Source organism: Talpa occidentalis, unplaced genomic scaffold (assembly GCF_014898055.3).
Source record: "Talpa occidentalis isolate TD23 unplaced genomic scaffold, MPIMG_talOcc4v2.1, whole genome shotgun sequence".
In the NCBI taxonomy this organism is placed as follows: domain Eukaryota; kingdom Metazoa; phylum Chordata; class Mammalia; order Eulipotyphla; family Talpidae; genus Talpa; species Talpa occidentalis.
In genome coordinates, this window is record NW_026555331.1 from 2,107,062 (window position 1) to 2,116,148 (window position 9,087).

The 9,087-nt window shown below is 51.6% G+C and overlaps 1 protein-coding gene across 1 annotated transcript; it reads right to left on the reverse strand.

Moving 5' to 3' along the window:
• Positions 1 to 902: 902 nt before the first annotated feature.
• LOC119240881 (dysferlin-like) lies at positions 903 to 8,139 on the reverse strand. Its single transcript, XM_037506099.2, has 4 exons — positions 7,931 to 8,139; positions 6,175 to 6,284; positions 4,748 to 4,895; positions 903 to 1,092 (listed from the first exon to the last, which is right to left on the reverse strand). Exons 1-4 carry the CDS (start codon positions 8,081 to 8,083, stop codon positions 1,054 to 1,056), a joined length of 450 nt encoding a protein of 149 aa, XP_037361996.1. The 5' UTR covers positions 8,084 to 8,139; the 3' UTR covers positions 903 to 1,053.
• Positions 8,140 to 9,087: the final 948 nt, after the last annotated feature.

The window sequence follows — 9,087 nt, forward strand, 5'->3', positions numbered from 1 at the left end:
TATACATTGAGAGCCACCCCCAGCCTGAACCTCTCCGGAAGAGACAATCACTCTGTTGGACATGATCAAATCTGTTGAAATTGCCCCCAATTTCACCAATTAGAAGGGGATGAGGCAGGGCCTCAGTCTGGGTCCCACAGTACAGCAAAGGGCCAGGGGACCTGGGAGGATCTCTCTGTAGCCTTGAGGCCTGGGCCAGGGGAACAGCCTCACAGCAGGAAATAGGAGAAGCCCTCCTGGGTAGTAGGGTAGGAAGCAGTCAGAGCCGTGCTCCAGAGTTCCAGTCCCTCAGGCCATTGGAAATATGATGTTTTCATACTCTGCTTTTTTTCTTCAGTATGTTCCTGCTGCTTCCAAAGATGAATCCCGATTCCTTCAGGAGATGTCAGATCCATGGCTAAAACTAAGCTTTAGACCACAGAAAAAGGTGTGTTTTGTCTACACTAGATCTTTAAAGCAGGGTGAGGAAACAGAGGGAGGGAACCTAAAGAAATCCCAAGAGCATGGAGCAATGTCACAGCCAGGGGTCCAGGAAGTTCCCTGCCTGGAGAGTGACTGGCCAGCCCTCTCCTGGAGAGTTCATATGTATAAAGAGGAACCTCTTCCCAGGTGTGGCCAAAGAAACCAGAGGCACAGGGGGGAAGGGAAAATCCTGGAGAAGCAGAATGTGCTTGATCTTTAGGCAGGTCTCTAGGCCCACCCTCCCCCAACCCCCACCCCAGAACTCAGAACACTGACCCAGAAGTAATACACAGGCCCCTGGACACAGCCTCCCCCCAACCAGTTACACCCCACTCAGACACTACAGAGACACGTACCAACACCACCTCGTGGTTCCAACTGTTTTATACTGAAATATATATGGGCTGATCCAAAAAGGATTGGGTTGGGGGCAGGGAAGAAATGATGAAAGCAGGGTGATCCCAGGCTCAATGTTACCAACTCTTAGAGTATGTCCATCTGTCTCTCTGCCTACCCTGGCAGGACAGTCAGGCTGGAGTCTGGAGGAGCTCAGTGGAGCAGGGCAGAAGAGGCAGCCTGCGTTGAGCTTCCTCAGCTGAAAGGCTTCACCAGCTTCATGGCAGCATAGTTCTGGAAGGCAGGAGGAGGGACAGGTGTGACAGCTGCTGGGAGGAGAAGCTGGGAAAGAAGACTCATCTTTTCAGACACCTGCTGGCTCCTTGCCCTCCTTACCCCCATGCACATTCAGCAGAACCTTCTCCCCTCCCAGTGCTCTCTCATCAGTCAAATTCGCACCCTGCTGAAACCCCACAGGCACCTCCTGCTTGGGGCTGCAGCTGCCTGAATTGCTGTCTTCTCCCTTATCGATGGAGGCTCATCCCACGTTCAGACCTGCTGCCAAGACTCAGGACCTGGGGCCTGGTGAGCGGCAGACCTACCCAACCTCTTCCATCAGACAGGTGGTCTGAAGGCACAATCACCATTGCCCCCCAAGCCCCCTCCCACACACCACCACCTGGAACTTGGGGCTCACTGGCCACCATGCTCCTGTACATGGAGCAGGGAGAAGGTGGGGGAGAGGGAGGTACAGGGATGACCCAGGACGCAAGCCAGCGGGTCACCTCTGATTAAGCCCTGGCTGCTTCAGGACTGACAGGAATCTCCTCTCCCCACTCACCACCACCCCCCAAACCATGAAAACACATACAACACAACACAGGACTCCTAATTGGGACAGTATGTTCCCCAGCGCCTGCCGGGGAAAGCCAACTCTGGAAACAAAGCCGGCCGCTCCTTCCCCGCCAGATCGCCTGCTGCCTCCCCACGCTGGCCTTGCTCCCGGCTGGCTTTGGGGGGAGCTGAGAGGAATCAAACAGTCTTTCCTCTCTGTCCCCCTCCCAGGGGAATTTCCAAGAGGGTGGGAGGTTAGGCCAACTGGAGGGGAGAGCCCTGGCCCTGGGTCCCCCTTCTGCCACACCTGGGAAGAGGTTTCTCTTTAGGCTTTCTGTCCCCAAGGCCTAAAAGTCAGGTGAGGTTAACCAGGTCTGGGACTTGGCTGGAGGGAAGCAGGAACTGCCCATCTTGTAGCAAAACATTCTGCAGCCTCACCTCAGGCACAGACAGCCCCGCTATTCTGATACCCCTCACCAAGGACCTGACCCCCACAAGCCAACACTGAGAGAGGAGGGCAAAGTTGGTATTTTCAAAGGACAATTTCCAAGAGAACTCAAGGAGTGCAATGCCATGGCTGGGGCCCAGAAAGCAGGGGCCGTGCTCTGACTGGGGCTACTGGCCCAAGGGCTCCTCTGCTCCCGCACATGGGGCCTGGGCTGAGCTACCCCGGGACACTGGAAGCTCGCAGTCTGAAAGTGAATGAAGAGCTCCCCTCCACCTTCCAGCTAGACAGCGGGGCCTCCTTTCCAGCTCCTGCAGGCCCAGTCTGTGGCCCACCTGCCTGGCAGGGCAGCACCTAGCCAGCAGGGACAGGGACTAGGCAGAGAAAGGGGCAGTGGTGACATCACTTTCAACTTGCTTCCTTCCTTCCCTGGGCTCCCCGGGAGGAGGCTTGATTTGATGTGCAACCAAGAGAGATATTTCCCCAGAGAAGGGAAAGAGATCTCCTCAGCACAGTCACAGTAGGTCAGAGTTAACCTTGTCCAGCCCCCACTCACGCAGATAGGAAGGCCTCACCAAGATCACACAGTGAGTCCCAGACAGAGCAGGAACCCGGCCAACATTTCCTGACTCCAAGGGCAGACTTCCAGCCGGCAAACCAGTTCTTAAACCTTAATGTGCCCAAATGCCGATTCTCCTCAGCAACCTGGGGCCAGCGCAGGACTCTGCTTTTCTAGACAGCTCACGGGTACTGGTGCTGCTGCTCTACCTCCTTGAGGAGCAAGGGTGTGCACCGGCCCTCCTTTGCCTAAACCTACCCTGAACCTCGTGATGGAGCATCTCAATGTACCCTAGGTTTCCCATGTTCCCCAGTAGACCGAGCTCCCCAGCAGCACCAGCTCACAAGCCTCTCCCACATCCTCACAGTACACCCTCACCTCATGCTTCAAGTCTCCTCCTGAGCTAAATGGCAGCTAGGTACACTCAAATGAGAGAAGGCAAGCCTGAGGGCAGACCAGGCTAGGGAAATCATACCTTCCCGACTCCGATGGGCAACTTGGGCCTGCCCAACGGGGAAAACACTGAGGGGAAGTCCTGGGCCAGAGCTCAGATCCCAAGTCACCACTGGGAGCAGCTTTATCTCCAGGCCCCACACAGTAACCGCCCTTCCAATGTCCCGGATATAATCTTGTATTTGTAATTTCGTCTTCCTTTGCTTCAAGAGGGCCCCCCAATTGTCCAAATTTCAGATCTCAACAATCTGGATCCACCCCTAGACAGCAGCCACATTTTGCCAATAGGCCGTGACCTCTGCGGAGCCTCAGCACACGGTCAGCAGGGCACTCCAGGCAGCCGTGGGCTCCAAGGGTTTCCAGGGCCTGGCCTGCAGCCCAGCATCACCACCCTGGCTCCAGGGCCTCCTTTGCTTCATGTGTCACAGAGGGTGCCTGGGGCTTGCATGTCCAGGCCAGACCCCTTTCTCTGCTGTACCCCACAGTTCATGAAACCAAGGACCAGAGGGGGTGGCATGTGGTTGTAACTGGCTCTCTCTGCTAATATCATCTGGCCAGCCACAGGGCGAGGGGGCTCTCCATCCTGTCCCCCTTTTCCTCCTGGAGGATGCACAAAGCAAAGCGCTCACAGGCCAGGAACTCCCAGGCTGCAGGCACAGTGCCTCTGACAGGTGGCCTGGTGCTGACTGGGACTGAGGCCACAGTGGCCCCAGCCTGGGAGTTGTGTGCAGGGTGTCATGTAGCCCTGAACCTGTCCCTTCCCCTCTCTGGTGTCTATTTCTTTGCCAGTAGGTGTGACCTGGAGTTGATTTTACCATTCTCTCTACTTTGGTGTTCATTTGAAATTTTCATATTAAAATTTTAATTTAAATTTTAATTCACATTAAAAATCAGGTACCAGCCTGGGAACCCTTCGGTCCCTTCAAGGTCTGAAGCTTCAGGAACATGGGGAACTGGAGCATCCCCAGGATTCCCCTAATGAGCTATGAGAACTGAGAAGCACAGACAAGGAAGATCTTTTGGTCCTCCTCCCTTGGGAGGGGCCCTAATGAGGCGGGGGTGAGGGGAGTTGCAAGTGAGGGTCCACACCCTCAAAATGTGGCCCTGGCAGCCCTTTGCCAGTTATCAGCTGGCTTTTTGTCAGGTGAAAGGGACCTCCGGAGTAGCCCCTGCCAAGTAAGAGACTCCTGGGCCAGCTTCCCCACCCCCTAACCCCCCTATCCCGCTCACCTATACCTTCCCCCATGCCCGCCCCGCTGCAGGAGGCAGGACACGCTCCATCAAGTCCTCAGGGGGACACTGAGACCCTCTCGGCCCTAGGTCGTCCCTTCCTGGGGGTCTTAGTAGGTTCCACCCTCACCAACAGACAGACCTTCCCCTCTGCTCTGCCACCCACACCTTCCTTCCTTTCCAGACCCAAGAGAAATCCTCCTTCAAGGAGATTCCCCTGCTACCCTTGCCATCTCTGTCCAAGGAGCCTGGCCTTCTGACTACATATTCCAAGGGCTGGCTGAGGACAGCTATATCTCACATCAAGAGCAAGAACTCAGTTTCCCCCACTGGACTGAGAACTTCCCAAGAGTACAGGCTATGTCTCCCTCTTAGACCAGGGGCTCCCTCAAGACTGGATCTGTGCCTGCCCCCTCAGGCCTGCTCACCGGGAAGGCATAGACGAAGATGCCTAGGAACAGCAGCAGGATGAAGAGGATGAGGAAGAGGATGATGGTGCACCGGAACCGCCGCCATAGGATAAACTTCATAGTCTTGTACGGGGAGGTGAACCAGAGGAAGGAGGTGTCAGGGCGCCTGAAAGGAAGACCCCATTGGTCAGCAGGGTACCCCTTACAAGGCTTCTTTGCCCAAGCCTTGCTGCCGAATCCCTGGCCCTCCACTGTCGCCCCCCCAAGGCCCCAGCCCCTACCCCCAAAATTTATTCCCTTCTCCTCCCAGTCTTTGCTACAGTGTTTGTGCCCCCTATGCTGCCAAGCCCTAAACATGCCACTCCAGTCCAGGACACTTTCCTGCCGTCCTCTTCTTCCTGACCCAGGACTTCATCACCGACTAGAGATTTGGGAGCCAGGTAGAGCCTCGAGGAGCCCATATTAAGAGAGCTGTGGCCCACTCAGCCCCAGATAAGACTCACCACTTGCCTAAGCTGGTGCATGGACCGGGAAGGATAACAGGAGGTAAACCCAGAAAGTCAAGAACCTCAAAACCTTTCCCCAGTCAGCCTGGAAACCCAAAGAGCTTGCAGCATTTGGTGTCTCTATAACGACTGTTTCACATCTTTTGCAGCTGCTGGGTCTGTGCCCTGGTCTCTGCTCTTTCCCAACATCCTTGGATGGGAAGGCCTCTCACCTCCCTGCCACCATGGTGCTGTGGACAGCACCGTGACAAAGCACTGCCTGCACTGAGTCTGGCTTCCACGGACATGGCTGTGGGGAGGAAGCAGCACACACATCCGGTCCCCAGTAACTGCCTTCAAGGCTTCAGTCTCCTCTGGATTCATCTATACCCCTTAGTGGTGTGTGAAGGAGGACAGGCAGGGACTGCCCTATTTCCTAGTTAGGATAATGAAGACGGTTTAAAGGCATGTTGACACCACAGTAGAACCACAGAAGGCAGCTCGGTTAGGGGAAGATCTTGGTCAGACTCCAGGGCCAACCAGACCGGAATGAGGATTACAGTTTCACCTCTTTCTTAATGGAATGACCTCACTTAGCTTTGCTGAGATTATTTCCTTGTCTGCAAAATGGGGACAGTACCAATTAGCCGGCAGGGAACATTCCACCACACAACATATACATGCCATACGAGGGGACGCTTGGCATGCAGCTCACAGCTGCCCAATGGTGATTGCTTCTGGAATTAACTGAGGAGGAGAGCCCTGGAATGAGCCGGTGTTCCCAAGAATATGCCAGTCGTCTGCTCCCTAAGACCATGTGACCTTGGACATGTCACATCTGTCTGTGAATTACGTGGGTCTTGAGGCCTCTGCATATCTATGAAGCGGAGTATCTCTCAGACTGTGGCTATACCCCCAGGCCCTCCTCTGCAGGCATCAAGGGTCAGAGGTGACACTAACCTGGGGTCCTCAAGCTTGGGGTTCATATTGGGTTCATCCCGACCCTGGCCAGCGGGCCTTTCCTCATGCTCACTCTCCGCCACGATCTCCAAGGTCATCTCCAGCTTGCCCTGCAGGGACAGAGGGAAACTGTCAGGGACACAAAGGCTCTGCCTCATGCTTGAAAGGGGGCCAGGCCAGGCCAGGGCCACTTAATTATCTTTTTTGAAAAGATATATAGTTGATCTGATTACAAAAGCAGTACCTGCTCCTCGCAGAACATTTAGAAACTACAGACAGGTGTGCAGAAAGGAGAAAGGCAGCCATGCTTCCACTAGAGACAAGTCCTGTTAATGTCCCTATGTATGTATCTGACCTGTTTTTCTCTGTAAATATATGAAATACCACACTGTGAATTTTTGTTCCATAGCTTGCTTTTTTCACTTAGGAATATTCACTTAGGAATTTCACTTAGTTATATAGTGTGTAAGGTTTGCTTTTAGTATCTGCAAGACATTCTGTGGGGTGGTTGACCATAATTTATTTAGTAAACTACTTATTTTGGTTTTTCTGGGTGTTTCCAACTCTTTGATATTTTAAATAATGCTGCAACAAACACCCTATAACCTAAATTATTAATTTTAACTGGTTAATTTTAGGGCATATTTTAGTGGCATGAGAGAGTCCAAGGACATACACATTGTTGAATCTCCCCCTACGTACTACCCAACAAATTGCTTCCTCAAGTGTAAAACCACTAGGGCTCCCAGCAGAAGTAAATGAGAGGGCCTGTCCTGCATCCTCACCAGCAAGGAGAATTTCAATTTTTGTATTCTGATTTAACAAGCAAAAAAGAATGTTTTCACATTTTAAAATAGTGCATTATTTCACTCTTAAGTGGAAAAAGCTTTTTTTAATGTTTAATGATTTGTACACCTTTTGCATATTATCTGTGCATGCTCTTTCCCTCTTCCTTTTAACGTGATAGCACACCTTAATCATTGTTATAATTCCTTACACAACCAGGACATTTTATTTCAAAGGCTACTCTAGAGGTTAGTTGGCTGCAGGCCATTTCTAAGTAAACTGTCAGGGATTCTCTTCCCCTCCAGAGGAAAGTGGATTCCCCACAGTCCCCATTCGCACCATTAAGTAGACCTCTGGGCAAGGAGACTGGTACAAGGGTCATCCCTTGAAGCTGAGCCCCCCAGAAGAGGCCCAGGTCAGAAAGGAGCCCAGGACATGGGTCCCTGTGACAACAGAAGTGCAGAGTACCCATAGAGGCGCTGGAGATAAGGGTATCTTTTGATGTAAATAGGTTTGCTAGGGGTGTGAGTTTCAAGGAGTGGAAGGCTGGCAGCTGAAGGGAAGAGAGACGGTGCCTAGGAAAGTAAGGGGTGGGGGCCTCCCTGGTGGCGCAAGGGGTTAAGATGCAGCACTATGAAGCTACTGGAAGCCACTGCCGCACAAGTTCAATCCCCAGCTAGCCAGAGAGCAACCCACATGGCGCAGCAGACCTCTCCTGTCTCGCCCGCTGCTCCTCTCAGCAGTGTATTTCAGTCAATCTGCTTGATCTGTTCCCCACTCTGTCTCTGGTGAATCCTCTGACCCCCCTCACTTCTGGCCTGTACCCCAGTTCTTGTACACATAAATAAATAAATCTTAAAAAAAATTTTAAAAAAAGTGGAGGGTGGAGAGGGAGCGTAACAGGCATGTGCCTAGTGAGTCCATGGGAGTGCCACTCCCACACTCCAGCAGCTAGAGGCAGCAGACTTACCGCCAGTGTCTTCTTCTCACCCTCTTCTGCCACACAGGGCCACCAGCCCTTCACTGTTTTCTGTTCAAAAAGGGACACAAACCGCTCTGGGTGGAAAGTGTCATCCAACTGATCCAAGGAACACTTCTCGGCCGTCTTGACCGGCTTGGGCATGTGGTTGAGATCCAGGGGCAAGGAGCCTGTGGCAGAGAGGGGGGCTTTGACTGAGGGTTTCTCAATCACTGCAAGCTAGGGCCACCCCGGGGCTGGGCAGGTGAAAGGAAAACCCACTGTCACCTCCCCATCTTCTATCCATGGGTAAACCCCATATACTCTCCATCTCTCCAGTCACTCCCTCTCATCCCATCTGTGCAACTGCTCATCCACCCACTCACACATCCTCATGCCCATTAATGTACCTTTATTGAATCACTCTTTACAGGACATCACACCTGCTCAACAACTCACCTCTCTGTATACAAATCCATTCATTCCCCCTTTGTCCACAGACATTCATTCATCGATTTTTTGAATTATTTTTATTGTGAAAAAAATATTTACAACATAAAATCTGTCATTGTAACCATTTGCAAGTATACAATTCAGTGGCATTAATTTCACTCAAAACAGCCATCACCGCTACCTAGTTCCAAAACATGTTCATCCCCCAAGCAGAAACTCTATACCCATTAAGCACTAACTCCCCATTCTCCCTTCTCTCAGCCCCCAGTAACCTCTAATGTAATTTCTGTCTCCATGAATTTACCTATTCCAGATATTTCATGTAAGTGGAATCATACAATATTTGTCATTTGGTGTCTGTTTATTTCACTTAGCAAACTGTTTTCAAGTCATTATTTAACTTCTTTTTAAGGCTTAATAATATTCCATAGTATGGATATGCCACATTTTGTTTATCCATCATCTGTGGACAGACACTTGGATTGTCTTGACTGTTGTTAATAACACTGCCTGGACAGTGTCACACAAGTGCCGTAGTCCAGTCTTCAATTCTTCAGTGTATATGTTGAAGAGGAGAATTGCTGGGTCCTATGATGATTCTATGTTTAGCCTTTTGAAGAACTGCCAGAATGTTTTCCACAGTAGCTGCATCACTTTACATTCACACCACTAATGTATGAAGGTTCCAGTTTCTCCACATCCTCTCCAACACTTGC